Source organism: Misgurnus anguillicaudatus, chromosome 12, assembly GCF_027580225.2.
Source record: "Misgurnus anguillicaudatus chromosome 12, ASM2758022v2, whole genome shotgun sequence".
Classification (NCBI taxonomy): domain Eukaryota; kingdom Metazoa; phylum Chordata; class Actinopteri; order Cypriniformes; family Cobitidae; genus Misgurnus; species Misgurnus anguillicaudatus.
In genome coordinates, this window is record NC_073348.2 from 41,185,091 (window position 1) to 41,201,311 (window position 16,221).

The 16,221-nt window shown below is 43.0% G+C and overlaps 2 protein-coding genes across 3 annotated transcripts; both read left to right on the plus strand.

Moving 5' to 3' along the window:
* The first annotated feature begins 663 nt into the window (after positions 1-663).
* On the plus strand, positions 664-4,129 carry LOC129446366 (NHL repeat-containing protein 3). Its single transcript, XM_055207331.2, has 7 exons — positions 664-830; positions 1,198-1,350; positions 1,421-1,571; positions 1,662-1,862; positions 1,930-2,021; positions 2,277-2,389; positions 3,180-4,129. Exons 1-7 carry the CDS (start codon positions 741-743, stop codon positions 3,418-3,420), a joined length of 1,041 nt encoding a protein of 346 aa, XP_055063306.2. The 5' UTR covers positions 664-740; the 3' UTR covers positions 3,421-4,129.
* A 170-nt stretch (positions 4,130-4,299) lies between these two features.
* Positions 4,300-14,616, plus strand: emsy (EMSY transcriptional repressor, BRCA2 interacting). 2 transcript variants are annotated; one of them, XM_073874640.1, is made up of 21 exons: positions 4,300-4,508; positions 5,997-6,071; positions 6,163-6,268; positions 6,345-6,444; positions 6,523-6,597; positions 7,186-7,361; positions 7,452-7,592; positions 8,543-8,802; positions 8,977-9,211; positions 9,288-9,461; positions 9,715-9,863; positions 9,965-10,139; positions 10,213-10,349; positions 10,419-10,595; positions 10,689-10,887; positions 11,226-11,390; positions 11,474-11,623; positions 11,964-12,106; positions 12,954-13,430; positions 13,642-13,974; positions 14,056-14,616. In XM_073874640.1, the coding sequence occupies exons 3-21, from the start codon at positions 6,166-6,168 to the stop codon at positions 14,260-14,262; spliced, it is 3,576 nt and encodes a 1,191-aa protein (XP_073730741.1). In that variant the 5' UTR covers positions 4,300-4,508; positions 5,997-6,071; positions 6,163-6,165; the 3' UTR covers positions 14,263-14,616. The 2 variants fall into 2 exon arrangements, with proteins under 2 accessions (XP_073730741.1, XP_073730740.1); XM_073874639.1 differs by having other exon boundaries at positions 4,301-4,508; positions 10,674-10,887.
* The last annotated feature ends 1,605 nt before the right edge of the window (positions 14,617-16,221 follow it).

A 16,221-nucleotide genomic window follows, 5' to 3' on the forward strand; every position in this document is an offset into this window, starting at 1 on the left:
GATATCATCATACAACACTGCACACTGCAAAAAATGATTTTCAAGAAAAACTGCTTAGTATTTTTGTCTTGTTTTCAGTAAAAATATCAAAAACATTCTTAAATTCAGATGCTTTTTCTTGATGAGCAAAACGACCCAAGAAAAAAAGTCCCGTCTTCAGACCAAAAAAATAAATAAAATTTAAGTGATTTTGTGCATAAAACAAGCAAAAAAATCTTGATTTTTTTCTTAAACACTAAATTCAAGAAAAATCTGTCGTTTTGCTCATCAAGAAAAAGCATCTTAATTTAAGAATTTTTTGATATTTTTACTGAAAACAAGACAAAAATACGTGCAAAAATGACGTTCTTAGTATTTTTGTCTTATTTTCAGTACAAATATCTAAAAATTCTTACATTAACATTTATTATCTTGATGAGCAAAATGACCTAAGAAAAAATCTAGTTTTTAGCCAAAAAAGTATGAAATTTACTTAAAACAAGCAAAACTCTTGAAATAAGTTTACTTTTTTTAAAAACACTTAATTCAAGAAACATTTTCTCACTCCATTGGCATATATTTTTGCTTGTTTTAAGAACAAATTCACTTAAATTTTATAATTTTAACGGTAATGATGTAAAAGGGGGCGTGACGTCCGCTGTCACTCTAAGCCAATCAGGTGGGTGTGTTTGTCACGTGATGAAGAGCGGAAGTGTAGCACTGTAGAGTAGCAGTCGGTGTTTTGTTTGACATTAATCTCTATGAGAAGAAGGAATTACTGCTGTTTTATTGCTGTTGTCATGGCACTAATTATCTTTATAATGTTTCTGTGTGGATCGATCAGCTCTCACGTGAGTTCTGTGTCAGATCCGGAATAACATCGAGCGCTCAATCGAGCTTTCACACTTCTGTTTATTTGTTTCGATCACGAGTGTATATTCTGTGACTCTTTTAAAGTACTCTTACACGAGACACTAATGCTGTCAGATAGTAATACCATGCTACTCATTAACATATCATTTACCATGCAAGGTGTTTCAGAGAATACCATAGTACACGGTATTACTGTGGTGTCTACTAAAGCAGCTCGGTTGTGTTTGTATTTCTGGGGGGCTGACAGTCAAATCTATAATCTGATAATGTTTGGGGTTTTTATAATCAGATTTGATCTGAGATTGCAGATGTGCTTGTCAAACTGATTGGTTCACTGTGTTTCAGATAAGCATTGCATCAGCTAAAAGTGACTTTAGGGTTTCTGGAAAGGTGTTATACAAACTGGACATCTCGTGGCCCAAACAGCCGGAGTATTTCACAGGTCAGGTGTTTGGGGTGGCTGTCAATCATCTCTCTGGTTTGGTGTATGTGGCACAGGTGAGTAAACCGTCCGTCCTCTCACCACAACCGTTACCAACATCCAGATATTCATGTTTGATCCATGCAGAGAGGAGATAATATCCCTAAAGTGTTGGTGTTCAGCACGGATGGAGACTTCGTACAAGCGTGGAACACCACCACCCTGGAAATGCCTCATGGGATTTTCCTTGCCAATGTTTCATCTGACCCATCGCTGTGGATCACAGATGTTGGGAATGGTTGGTCTGATCTTCCTTTCTTTTTTTATCCACCTGATGCCATGAGCTGGCAGAAAACTCAAGTCTGTAACTCTCGGCTTGTGCGTTCAGGGCCGTACGGACACACGATAAAGCAGTATTCCCCGTCAGGAAAGCTGCTCCAGGTGCTGGGATCTCCCGGAAAAGCCGGATCTTCTCTCATTCCCCTCCAGTTCGACCAGCCGGCTGAGATATTCGTGCACAATTCCGGAGAAATCTACATGGTGGACGGAGACGGGGGAATAAACAACCGTCTGATTAAACTCTCTAAAGGTCTGATGTTCAGCAGCTCGCTGTAGTTTTGTGTTGATGGATTTGCTGATGTGTTTTTATTGATCAGATCTGCAGGTGCTGTGGATGCACGGTGAGAAAGGACAAGGACTCGCTCAGTTTTATATCCCTCATAGTGTGGCAGTGGACGACTTCCAGCGGGTTTGTGTCTATGTGCCACATATTTATCCAGGATTCAAGATATCTGCTTGTTTTTATGTTGATATAAAACGAATCTGCTTTTGCTTTAGTGGAGTTTTTTATGAGGTCTCTTTCTGTTTGTGATTCGTGAAAGAAAAAACAACTATGACAGAGCTTTCATTTGAGTTTTTCTCCATAAGTAAATATTTAATGTTAAATATGGCTATGAATAATGATTTTATATGCAGTTTCATGTTTTGTGTGCTCATTTTTCAGGTTTGGGTAGCAGACAGAGGAAATAAACGCATTCAGGTGTTTAATTCAGTGACGGGTGACTGGTTGGGCTCATGGGGAAGCTGTTTTAAAGATGACGCACCATACTCTGTCAGGTAGGATGAGTCTTTTATGTGGAAAAAATAATAAAAATATCAAAGCAATGATAAATGAACTGTGGGGTATTTTGAGCTAAAACTTCAAATATGTACTCTGGGGACACCAAAGATTTATTTGACATCTTAAAGGGGACATTTCACAAGACTTTTTAAGGAGATCAGGTAAATCTTTGGTGTCCCCGGATTGCATATCTGAGGTTTTATGTCAAAATACCCCACAGATAATTTATTATAATAAGATGTTAAAATTGACACTTTGTAGGTGTGAGCAAAAATGTGCCGTTTTTGGGTGTGTCCTTTAAAATGCAAAAGAGCTGATAAAATACAAACACTAATCGCAATGATGGTGGTTTGCTGAAATTTAAACTCAATTGTGCAGTGAATTATTTTCTCTCTCTCTCTGTGGTTGGATAGTGCAGACCCCTTAAGGATCCCCTTCTGACATCGCAAGGGGAGCTATTTTTTTCACATGGTGCAGAGAATGGTTTACCAAAACTAAGTTACTGGGTTGATCTTTTTCACATTTTCTAGGCAGACAGAAGCACGGTTGTTAGAAGCACATGTTTAGCACTTAAACATGATGTCAGATTTTAATCATATGTCCCCTTTAAAAAAACTCTCATAGTATGACCCCTTTAACCTCATAGAAATGCCACAATGAGACAACTTTTACATAAAAAACCTTGTTCATCATCTCACTATCCAGACTTTTGTAGATTTGTCAGACAGCGTTCTGCAGTTTATAGTTGTTATGAACTTGTGTACATGTGTTTTAATGATCCTGTAGAGTCACACCAGATCAGAGGTTCCTGGTTGTAGCCCAGTTAAACATCAATCAGATCACACTGCTGGAGGCTCCACCTGTTGGAATAATCGGTCAATGTCAGGTGATCAGCACCATACAGCTGGCAGAGGACATCAAACCTCATCTGGTAGATCTGGATCAGAGCAATGGTGATCTTTATGTGGCAGAAATCGGTGCCAATCAGGCTCAAAGGTTTATTCCTGTAACAGGAGGGACTGTTTAACTCTTACATAAAGAGCTCAATCTGGTGAAAATGATTGAAATTTTACAGCTGTTTGTTTTTAATCAGAAATTAATGTTTAGATGAGATGCATACTGTATTTGTCATGGGTGTGATAAATGAAAGTTATTAATATAAAAGATATACTGTATGTGTAAACATCATTGGTAAATTCCACTCTGTCTTGTACAGTATTTGTGTAACTGTATACAGCGTTGTGTATGGTTTGTATTTACAGGAATATGATGTTCTGATCTGTTTGGTACATATGTGCGTGTTTGGCTGACAACTTTTGTAAGGTGACTTTCCGTAAACATATTACCCAAATATTAATATTTAACAGATTTTAAATATGGTAAATGGCACTTTATATTTTGTTGAAAATGTGATTTAAGTGATGTTTTAAAATGTGCTGTGTTGCTGAGGAACCAAAAGTTGTTTTATTTATGTGAAACTTTGCTGAGTTTAGCGTCTGACTGCGGCAGTGACGTCATCAGCAGGTCAGATGACGTGTTTTTGCCTATACATGGAATAGAAAAAGTTCTGTTTAAAAAAGTTATGAAGTCAGGTGACTGAGATAAAGTGTTATATGTGAATTAATTTTATATGCGTGTACTGTGTTTGTATAAATTGTTTAAATTGTAATTCTCTTTCAATTGTAATTAGCTTCGAATCAGAGCTAAATGGATAAATGTAATTTACAGAAAATGAAGCCGACGTCGTGTCTGTTTAATAATAATAAATAAATAAATATGTTTGTATTTCAGTTCTTTCTAATGGAGTGTTGAACGCGGTTGAACGTCGATGCTGTGAAGTGAACGCGCACTTAAGAATGTCAACAATGAAGACGCGCGTGCCCAGTATGCGCTGCCCGAAATATTGCCTGCGCTGTATATAAATCGTTGAGTAATCTTTCTGTTGTTTAGTATCAGTGCGATTTACAGTTAATTTCATTAAGTATGATTTCTAAATCTAGACGCTGATGTTTTGTTTCATTGTATTATGTGGATATTTCGTCGGGCTTTTTCACGGACAGCTGTGTGTGTTGTTTGATAAACATGGCGGAGCTGAAGGACTGCACAGAAATGAAGGTAAGAATAAATTTCATCTCGCAGTGCTCCACTGAAACCACACATTAATGATTGTAGTGATGATAAGCTGTGTTTTACTACACATCTTCACCTCAGGAGTCAATGAAGAGTTTTACTGCTGTGTGAAACACTACAGATGCTACAGGCTAAAGCTAACATAGCTCTGACAATAAAAACTAATGATAGAAAACATCATTCAAACATCTTTATTATTGGTAGAACAGATTTATTCTTTAAAAGCATTCACGATTCATGCTCAATGTTCTGTTGTCGGATTAAATAATCTGCATTTGCTTCATTAAAACTGACGTGAAGAATTTTAATTTAATTCAAGATATTGTTCGTTTGATTCGTCGTGTCTGGATCTGTGACAAACACTGACCGTAGATCAGATCATAATAAACACCCTTTAATCATGTGAGAGATCAGAATGAACACACATACAGAGAGGCTGATCTCCTATCAGACTAATATGTCAGAATAAAAACTGATGTCAGTCAGAGCCCGTGACGCTTTAACTCTTTAATCACCTCAATTCCTATGAGCAATTTCAGCGTTATGGATGTGACATTTTCACTTAAAAATTAAAAAAAAAATGTATTACCAATATATTGAAGCATCTGTTTAAATTTTCTTAAACTTGTAATGTGATGAAAATGTCAGTCTATGCATGTGTTTTAATTGTGTTTGTGACAAAAAAAGAAACGTTTTGACAACATGCTTTGTAGGAATTCTGTGAATTAAAATGTGAAAAAAAGGTAATATTAATACTATTTGTGCTTTTATGAGGATAAACAACATTATGGATGTGACCATTCTAAAAGCTGCACTTACTGCACTGATAAACACATTTGGACTTAAAGAGAGACCTCGAATGGGTATTTAAAGTGATAGTTCACAGAAAAATGAAAATTCTGTCATCAGTGTCTCATCCTCATGCTGTTGTAAATCTGTATGAGTTTAATTTCTCGGATGAACACAAAAAAAGATATTTTGATAAATGATAGTAAGCACACAGCTGATGGTACCCATTGACTTCCATAGTAGGAAAAACAAATACGAAGGAATTCAATGGGTACCATCAACTGTGTGCTTACCATCATTTATTAAAATATCTTCTTCATCCTTTATCACAGTACTTTCATAATGTTTGTTTTCCTACTATGGAACTATGGCAGTTTTATTACAAACATTCTTTGTTTTTTGGGTGAACTATCCCTTTAAACCACTAAATATTAACAACTAATATAACAGTATGGTTAAAACATCATGGATATATATATATATATATATATATATATCAGCTGAAATAGTTCATTTTTGTATGGTGGTTAAAGATAATAACTAACCGCACTGCTGTTCTAAAGGAGGTTTTCATAGCTTAGTTTTTATAATAATGATGAACTTTATCTAAGCTGAGTCTAATAAACAACACATGATTATCAATCTGTTGTTCTTGAGATGACTGATGATGCGTTTCCTCTGCAGGATCTCTTGAAGATTATTGGCTCTTAGAGATACAAAGTGGTGAAAGTTTCCAGCATCAGTATTGCTTTGTCAGATGTGAGTGTGCTGTGATCATTTGTTAATCATTGAATGTATTCAGTAATAATAATAATAATGTCAAATAATAATTTAGAATGTTGTTGTGAAGTTGATGATTCAGCAGGAAAAGCCGTTGACGGGCAGCATGCCGGTGGTGTGGCCCGCGCTGCTCGATCTCAGCAGAGACGAATGCAAGCGAATCCTGCGCAAACTGGGTGAGACTAAACCCCTTTAACCCTTCACATGTTTGTTGTGCACACGTTTGAATTGTTATGCTATATGTGTTGACAGAGCTGGAAGCGTACGCTGGTGTGATCAGTGCGCTGAGAGCTCAGGGAGATCTGACTAAAGACAAGAAAGAGCTCCTCGGAGAACTCACCAGAGTCCTCAGGTATCTGCTACTGATGATGTTGATGTGCCGTATGATTTACGGCTGAACGTCTTTCTGAACTGTTGTTTGGTGTGTCAGTATCTCAACAGAACGTCATCGAGCTGAGGTCCGCAGAGCTGTTAATGATGAACGCTTAACCACCATCGCATACCAGTGAGTCTCACAAATACAAACATCATCATTTCATTGTGTCTGACGTTGTCATAATCACCTGTTACTGTGCGTTTACACCGGACGCGAATTAAACGAATTAATTGTGTGAATAGTTGGATGCTTGAACATTTTGGATTAACGTGCGTCATTCATAAGTGAAATTCAAGGCATTAGTGTGTGAAATTCGTCTCATTAGCATGTTACATTTGCGTGCTATTATAAATCGTGCTATTCACGTGTAGTTGGATAGTTGAAGGTAAGTTAAGTCGCAACATTTGCGCCTGAAATTTGTCCTCCATTGTTGTTTTGTATTTCTGCCTCAGCTTAATTTCAGATTTTTCACAATTCACGCATCAAATGAAACTTAACTTAAACTTAAATCGTGCGAATCACGATTTAACCCTAACCCTATCGCGTCTGTGCATTCACTTAACATGTAAATCACTTGCACTTAATGCTTCATTCGCACCATAAGGCCCTAACCAATTAAATTGATCTCTTCTGTCTCAACTCTCCATCAGTTTGTGTAATGTTACGCTGAGTAGCTCCACCCGCAGTGAATCTTCAGTGTGTTTTGTTTTCATACAGCATGTCCGGGCCCAATAGCTCATCTGAATGGTCTATCGAGGGGCGTCGGTTGGTTCCTCTGATGCCCAGACTGGTTCCTCAGACAGCCTTCACTGTGACGGCTAATGCGGTGGCCAATGCTAGCGCGCACCAGAACGCATCGCTGCTCCCACCCTCTGAAACCGGCAACAAAGAAGGTAGGGGTCAGTTTAAGAGACCCTTCACAGTCGCAGTGATCAGAAACAGAATGAGCAAATGATTGTGGGTTTATTGTTTTTGTCTTGCAGTGGTGGTTTGTTATTCATACACCAGTACCACCTCCACTCCCAGCAGCACCAGTGCACCAGCAGCTGTTAAATCCCCTCGACCGGCCAGCCCCGCCTCAAACGTCGTAGTGCTGCCCAGCGGAAGTACCGTCTACGTGAAGAGTACGATACTTACACACACAGCAGAAACTCATTACACACACACATGAGCAGAAAAATACAGCAAAAATCAGGCACACCCAAAATCTATCATGAGCAGTGTTTGTTAGTGTTGAAGGAGTTTTTGGATGACCTCATTACAGAACATTGTTGTAACCGTTACTTTATCAGAACCATTATTTTATTCGTTTCAAACCTCTGTGCTGTTATCGGGGTTCCCACGGGTCTTTGAAATCCTTGAAAGTTTGTGAATCAGGGGGAAAAAATGTAAGACCCTGGGAAGTTTTTCAAAATATACATACATAGATACAGGTCATTGAACGTGCTTGAATCTATTTTATGCAAGTTTTCTGGAAATAAATCAACCCTGTGTAGTGTAGGATAATATCATAAAATTCTACACACGTGCTAAACTGTTCACTTTAAATGCTTATATTTTCTGTATGTGAATGTTGATTCATACCAAAATGCTTTTTTGCATAGTTGTGTTTGACACATGAAAACATCTCGGGTTACGTATGTAACTGTTGTTCCCTGAGAAGGGAACGAGACGCTGCGTCTCCCTTGCCATACTTCCTGCGTACCTGTAACGCCATCTTTGGCAATATTTCAGATAGCCATATACTTCCTGGCTCCCGCGTCACACTGTCTTTGTCGTTAAGCCTCATCATTGGTTGAATTTGATATACACATTCAGACACATTTACCCCTGAAGGTGTCCCCAAAGTGTCACCGCAGTGACGCAGCGCGAGTTCCCTCGTAAGTGAACTGTAACAATGTATCTTAAAAGGTAACACGATGTAACCTTGCTCTCACTTGAAATGTGTCCCCACATTTAGTCCTTGAATTTGAGGGTATTAGACCTGGAAAGTCCTTGAAAGGTCCTTGAATTTGAAGTGAACTAAGGTGTGGGAACCCTGTGTTATGTCTCATTTTCGCTCCTCATTTCTCAGGCGTGAGCTGCTCTGATGAAGATGAGAAACCCCGTAAGAGGCGGAGAACAAACTCGTCCAGCTCCTCCCCTGTGCTGTTGAAGGAGGTGCCTAAAGCGGCCGCGCCCATTTCCAAAACCATCACCGTTCCAGTGAGCGGCAGCCCGAAGATGAGCAGCCTGATGCAGAGCATCGCCAACTCTCTCCCGCCGCACATGTCACCTGTGAAGATCACCTTCACCAAACCCTCCACCCAGACTACCAACACCACCACACAGAAGGTCGGTCAGAAACCTCATTGAGTGTTCAAGTTTGAATTCATCCTCGTATCTCAGTTTAATGTTAGTTTCAGATACTGTAGTAGAAACGCTGTGACTCTTCTTAAATAAGACTCTGACCATCTTTTGTGCTGAGCGTTAATTTAAAACGCTTTAATCAGAGCTTCTCTCATTCAGGTTATTATCGTGACAACGTCTCCGAGCTCCAACTTTGTGCCAAACATCCTGTCAAAGTCACACAACTACGCAGCCATGTCTAAACTGGTATCGAGTGCAGCGCTCTCGGCGGCCGCTCAGAAACAGACGATGGTGATTTCGGCGAGCTCCAGCGTAGTGCCGGGACCCGGTCCTGTTGCCGTGACAACAATGGTGTCGTCCACCCCTTCGGTGGTGATGTCTACGATCGCGCAGGGTAAGCGTGTGTTTGTGGTGTTATGTGCTGGTTTTTAGGGCTTCTGTGTGTCAGGATTCATTTGTGTTTCTTTCAGGTGGCTCATCTGCCGCAGTGAAACTGGCCTCCAGCCGACTGCCGTCTCCTAAAGCTTTGGTCGGCTCTCCGTCTCAGATTCTGCAGATCCCCAAACAACAGCAGACAGCGGCTCAATCTGTGTCTCCTAAAGCCATGCAGGCATCACCCGTCTCCTCGTCCGCGCAGAGCACAGGCACGTCACCCGGTGTCAAACCCTCTATACAGATTAAACAGGAGTCAGAATCTGATGTGTCTCTGATATCATCAGCGTGTTTCTGCACACTGAGTCTGACTGTATGTGTGAGATTTATTCCTGGAGTTTACATGTGCTTGAGCAGTGCTGTGTAGACTGTGTGTCGGGCTGAGGAGGTATCATTAGATGTTTGAATGTGATGGATGAAGATTTTTAGTATCAGGTGGATAAATGTGTGTTTGCGTGTGTGCAGGTGTGAAGATCATCACGCAGCAGATGCAGCCCAGTAAGATTTTACCCAAACCCTCCAGTTCAGGGCTCCCCAGCAGTAGCTCCGCCCCCATCATGGTCGTCAGCAGCAATGGAGCCATAATGACCACCAAACTGATTTCCAATCCCACCGGGAGTCCCACAACTGCACAAATGACCTTCCTGCACCTTTGCCTCGTGTGTGTGTGTGTAAGTTGAAAGATGATATTTTCACTCACAGTGTCTGTTTTATAGGGAGTCCTGCGACGTACACGCGGCCGTCTGTCAATCCTGCGGTCGCTGCTCGCGTGGCCACGTCACCTGCCGGAGCCACTTACGTCAAAACCACCAGCGGCAGCATTATAACCGTCGTGCCCAAATCTCTGGCCTCGCTGGGGGGGAAAATTCTCACCACCAGTATGGTGTCTGGTGAGGAATGACTAAGATTTCATGAATTTAGGCTAATAAAACTGCAGATCGTGACTTTTGCTCTGTGTCACAGGAACCACAACAAAGATCACCACTATTCCCATGACATCCAAACCCAATGTGATCGTGGTGCAGAAGACCACCGGCAAAGGAACCACCATACAGGGACTTCCAGGAAAAAACGTGGTCACAACGCTGTTAAACGCAGGGGTAAGATCACCCGATCTACTGAAACGACCCAAAGTGAATGTATTTCTGATCAAACTGTGTGTGTTTTAGGGAGAGAAAGGCCTGCAGACGGTGCCCGGGGGGAAGCCGGCCATCATCACAGCTTCTAGGCCCATCACTAAAATGATTGTGACGCAGCCCAAGAGTCTCGGTGCAGGCGTTCAGCCCTCTACCACCACCAAAATCATCCCGACCAAGATTGTGTACGGTCAGCAGGGAAAAACGCAGGTGGGTTACAAAGAAGAGTATGTTTGTGAACTTTGTTTACGTTTGTTTGGTGAAGTTCAGTGCTGATCATCTCATCAGGTTGTGTGTCCTCAGGTTCTGATCAAACCCAAGCCCATGGCCTTTCAGACGACAGTGGTGAGTGAACAGACCCGGCAGCTGGTGAGCGAGACGCTTCAGCAGGTCTCTCGCTGCACAGAATCCAGCACTATCACGGGTCACATCCAGGAGGTGATGACGAAAGACGATTCGCCCGCGTATACGGAGGGCAGCCTAGCGTCTGACATAACTCACGGTAAGAGAAAACAATAAACCGTTTCTGACTTCAGTAACAAACACGTGGTGGTGACACATCTCATATTAAAATGTAAATGTGGAAATGGATGTTGAACTTTCAGATGTGTTCATTCAGAGTCAAACTTTTGTTTCTTATCTTATTGGTGACCAGTAGTGTCATTGTTTCAATCCATGAATGTAAAACATTGGCACCTCACGTAGACACGTTGTTTTTTTATATCCTCTATATCATCATATTTGTATCATTTGTTAATTCAGTAGCGTCTTTGGCTTTCGGTAAAGGATTTGATTGATGCAGAATAAATAACATGAATCTTGTCTCTCTCTCTCTCTCAGAGTCTCAGCCTGTAGTTCATGTTATCACCTCCAGAGGGCAGGATTGGACCGAACAGGAAGTTGCAGTGGAAGCGAGTCCCACCATCATTTACCAGGATGTGACAGGAGAGTCTCAGTCGGCTACGTCTACCATCAAAGCCCTGCTGGAGCTTCAGCAGACCAGTGGTGTGTGTTTGTGACCCATCTGGTGTTTATTAGCCTCTTCCTGTTGTGTTTCTGCTCTATTCATGTGTGTGTGTGTGTTACAGTGAAGGAGAAAGGTGACGCCAAACCACGTCAGCACACGATTGACCTGAGTCAGATGGCAGTGCCCATCCCTGTCCCTCCTGACAGAAAGCCGTCACCCGAACCGTCCGGTCAGAGCACAGCAGAGTCTGCACCCATCACTGAATACATGGGTAAACTCACAGTTAACACTGTTTGAAACAAGTTACTAACCCACACTACATCAATACTTCTTAAAGAATAAAGTGTTATTTTCATTTTACTATCTTCACCTTCAATAAAGACTTTTGATAGACTTGGAAGAGTACATCTGGTGTTGTGGTGTAAATATGAAAAGTGTCCTTGAACATTTTTTGATTGGTTTCTTTACTCAATGAAAGCAGTGCTGTGTGTGTGTGTGTGTGTGTGTGTGTGTGTGTGTGTGTGTGTGTGTGTGTGTGTGTGTGTGTGTGTGTGTGTGTGTAGTTCTCTTGACAGAGATATGTGGGGTTCACGTCTGTGTGTGTGTTTCAGGTAAAGTAAGTAAAGCTCTGATTGGTGGAGATGTTCCTGGATCCAGCAGCCAGACTAAAACAGCGTCCTGTTCACCATCACCAGTGCTATCCTCATCTAAGAGCAACAACCCAGCGCCCACATCTGCACGCATCACACAGCAGGTCAGGGGTCACAGAGCTCCTCCCACATTTGCTTGCGTTACACAGCAGGTCAAAGGTCACAGATCTCCTCTTACATCTGAACGCATCACACAGCAGGTCAGGGGTCACAGAGCTCCTCCCACATTTGCTTGCGTTACACAGCAGGTCAAAGGTCACAGATCTCCTCTCACATCTTCACGCGTCACAAAGCAGGTCAGGGGTCACAGAGCTCCTCCCACATATGATTGCGTCACACAGCAGGCCAAAGGTCACAGAGCTCCGCCCACATTTGTATGCGTCACACAGCAGGTCAGGGGTCACAGAGCTCCTCCCACATCTGCACGCGTCACAAAGCAGGTCAGGGGTCACAGAGCTCCTCCCACATCTGCACGCGTCACACAGCAGGTCAGGGGTCACAGAGATGCTCCCACATTTGTACGCATCACACAGCAGGTCAGGGGTCACAGAGCTCCTCCCACATCTGTACGCATCACACAGCAGGTCAAAGGTCACAGAGCTCCTCCCACATTTGTACGCATCACACAGCAGGTCAGGGAGGGGTCACAGAGCTCCTCCCACATCTGTACGCGTCACACGGCAGGTCAGGGGTCACAGAGCTCCTCCCACATTTTCACGCATCACACAGCAGGTCAAAGGTCACAGAGCTCGCCCACATTTGCATGAGTCACACAGAAGGTCAGAGGTCACAGAGCTCCTCCCACATCTGCAAATGTCATACAGCAGGTCAAAGGTCACAGAGTATTTATCAGAGATCTGGCAGAACCCTAAAGCAAAATCTGTGGTTTATATCAGAGTTTAACATGAGAAGTTTTTCTGCAGCTCCTAAAGTGTTTATGTCGTCACGCAGGTGGAGGCGTCTGATCCGCATAATAAAGAGTTAGAGGAGCAGATCGTGGTGGAGGAGGGACAGTTAGAGGGCGACACTTTGGATCCTCAGACGGGTCTGTTCTACCGCTCCGCTCAGACTGTGAGCCAGGCTCCTCCTCAACTACAACAGCACCGCACGGCTCCACCCACCCTGAGCAAGCCCGCCCCTAGTCCGTCTGACACACCCACATCCTCTAAGAGGGTGGAGCCCGCCACTCCCAGACAGTCTGTGCAGCGAGAGAGACCCGCCCCTTCTGACTCTCAGTCGCCCTCGGCTGGCTCTCAGCCGTCGGTGCAGCTCGTGTCCTCGAACCCTCCTCACACTCCACAGCTGCCCAGACTTCAGCAGGCGCCCACCTCACACAACCGGCCCAAAACGCACACGCAGCTGTCGCAGCCTCCGCCCCTGCAGGCGCATCACCCTGTGGGCTCCAGTAAGACACCCGGCTGCAGTCAGGTGAGTCTCTCTGAAATAATGCAAAAACACACACACGAGATCTCGTTTGGTTCGGTTTCACAAGCACTGTGTTATTTCATTCAGTTATTTCTGATCATTTATATTAATATTCATAGAAAATACCACCAGAATGTGCTGTGTATGATTTGAAGTCACTGTGTCGTTCAACAGAAACTCTGTTCTGCATTATGACGTTCTTTGTGTTTCCCAGGTGCCAATCATCACTCAAGGTGCCACCGTCACCAAGATCACGTTCGGAGGTCATCAGTGTGCGCCTGCGTCCAGCAGCGGTGAGGTGTCTGTTAAACTCAAGCCCGAGTCCAGCACCAGCGCAGGAGCACCTAAAAGCTCCGTCTCTGACATTCTGAAGATCTCCATGATGGAGGCCGAGATCGATCCGAGCGTCGAGCCCATGGTGGTGGACTCGTCGAGTGACTGCGGCCCGCTGACCAAAGCCCCGCCCTCATCATCGCTCATCAGCAGCTCCAAACCGACACACGGACCTTTTAGCCACATCAAGAGCACAGACGTGGACATCATACAGGTGCGTCTCCCTCACTGTAACACAGACGCACACAGTTGTTGTAGTGTTGATGTACGTTTGATTTGTGTCATGTGTCTGCAGGTCATTCCTCAGTTCTCCATCATGCCTGACTCGAGTCAGTCTAACGTGGTGGTGGAGCCCAGCGGCTTTCTGGAGATCACCGATTACACCAGCCAGCGTCTGGACGAGGATTCGGCCATGGAACAGGAAGTGGACAGCAGCAATGACGAGGGGGCGGCGGCCAGCCCGCCGGAGGCTGGCACCGACCAATCGCAGTCAAGCATCTGAAAGAGACAGATTTTGATATGTGCCGGAGGACCTGACAGAGACATCCAGGCCGGCATTGAGAAGTGAATCTTATGTTGGGATATTTTGTATTTTCACGATGAGCGTATAGAGAAACATTCAGCGGTGAACGAGCGGCCGCGTGTCTGTAGTGCTTTGTGTTTTACAGCGAGACACGGATTTTCAAAAGGTCGATTTCTACTTCATGTCGATCTTACGGAGGGAACCTGAGATCAGATAGTTTTGGTGTAAATAACATGAGCTCACTTATGATGAAATACATCTCTTCTGCTCGTCCAGTCTCATTTGTGATGTAACGTTTAGCATTTTAACTGTATAAACTTTACTACAAAACTCTTTTGCGCGTGTAATTCATTCTTTTTGTTATGGAGTGTTTGCGCAGGTGAAAGGCCCTTTTCTCTCCCGCGCCCGCTCTCAGATTACAGACGGTTTAACAGGGTGTGCCGGCAGGTGCATTCACAAAACGCTGGGCCGTGAGAGAGGACCGCTCGGTGATTTTACTCTTCGTGTGTCGGGCGCTCGCACATCGCTCCTCGGAGACTCCGTGCGGTTTTTCCTGAGCTCTTGGGTTTGTGTGGAAAGTACCGGTGTCATTATATCCATTTATGAAATCAGTTTCCATGAAAGTGTCTCATTATGATGGAAATAAACACTGTGTGTGTGTTGGGTGGGTGTGTATGTGGGGTGGGGGGGTTTTGTATTTGTGTAAATGAGGTCCTGTAATGCTGGTGTTTCTGGGTGGATTCCAGCGTCTGTGTGGTGGGCGGGGCATCGAACCGTAAGCTGTAAGCACCTAAAGAGAGTCATTGTGTTGGTGAACATAGAAACACGCCTTCGAAAAAGAAAAGAAAAAACCAGCTGGGACTTTCCTACCGTGATTTGTTGATATCCGTGTGGAACGGAGGAGTAATCCGATGGGAATGCTCTTTGCATTTACATTTCCATTTGCATGGCAGATCCTGTAGTGCACGCGTCTGTGGCTAATGCTTTATCTTGCTCCTCTTTTATGCCTGATTAAGATCTTTTGTTGCTTGTTGTGTAATGTTTGTTTGTAGTCTGACAGGCACTTAAAATAGATTTATGACTTTGATCAATCCCTCACGGATCAGCAGGGGAGTTTCTCTAATACTTTTTACTGGATCTTATTTACTTCTTTGAGAATTAGTGTTGAAGAAAGCTTTAGAAAGAGATGATTGAGGAAAGAGAAGAGTTGTGTTTGATGCCCGCCAAAGCAGATTCTATTAATAGCCTCAATTTTAATATTTATTACATATTTTTTGTGTTAGCTTGGCTTATTTTATGCATGTTTACATTTTAAACAATGATCAAACATATCGACAAGTAAAACGGTTTTGAGTAGACTCTGTAAAAAAAGTAGCTCTCCAGATTGTTTTATCCATCACAAAAGGCTATTGAAAGTTGGACTACAAAGAGTGAATAATACCCTTCAGTGCCATTAAAACCATTAAGATCATAAAACATTTAATGCAACTAGATCAGACTTTCATTTTCACATTCAGTTGTTCTGCAGGCAAACGCTGGAAAACCCCTATAGAGGAGCACATATGTCTGATGACTTCAGATAACCTTTATCACAACCTTCACCTACTGCTAAATATATCAGACATCAGCTGGAGCTCAAAGGGAACTTAAAGTCACAGCGTTTGAAGAAGTTGTAAAGGTGACAATCTTCCTATGGGTTTTAAGATGCCTTCTTTTGACTCTTCCCGTGTCACATTGAGAGGCGTGTGACGCACACATGCGTGATATGATGTGTGAACAACAACACAAACTATTAAGATGATTTTAAAAGCAGAAGGAACCTCAGACACGGTTTAGTCCAATGTGAGTCCAAGATCTACTTTTATTTCAGTGTGTTTTCTCTGAGTCCCAACCCGTGACCTTTTGTGCTGCCGAAGCGCTGAGCTTTACGGGAATGCA

What these genes read in the sequence shown, in the direction of transcription:
- LOC129446366 (XM_055207331.2), top strand. Translation starts at nt 741, where the DNA reads ATGAGAAGAAGGAATTACTGCTGTTTTATTGCTGTTGTCATGGCACTA. An exon ending in GTTTGGTGTATGTGGCACAG is followed by an intron (nt 1,351 to 1,420) that starts GTGAGTAAACCG and finishes TGATCCATGCAG; the next exon opens with AGAGGAGATAATATCCCTAA. An exon ending in GATCACAGATGTTGGGAATG is followed by an intron (nt 1,572 to 1,661) that starts GTTGGTCTGATC and finishes TTGTGCGTTCAG; the next exon opens with GGCCGTACGGACACACGATA.
- emsy (XM_073874639.1), top strand. Translation starts at nt 6,166, where the DNA reads ATGATTCAGCAGGAAAAGCCGTTGACGGGCAGCATGCCGGTGGTGTGG. An exon ending in GAACTCACCAGAGTCCTCAG is followed by an intron (nt 6,445 to 6,522) that starts GTATCTGCTACT and finishes TTGGTGTGTCAG; the next exon opens with TATCTCAACAGAACGTCATC. An exon ending in CAGACGTGGACATCATACAG is followed by an intron (nt 13,975 to 14,055) that starts GTGCGTCTCCCT and finishes ATGTGTCTGCAG; the next exon opens with GTCATTCCTCAGTTCTCCAT.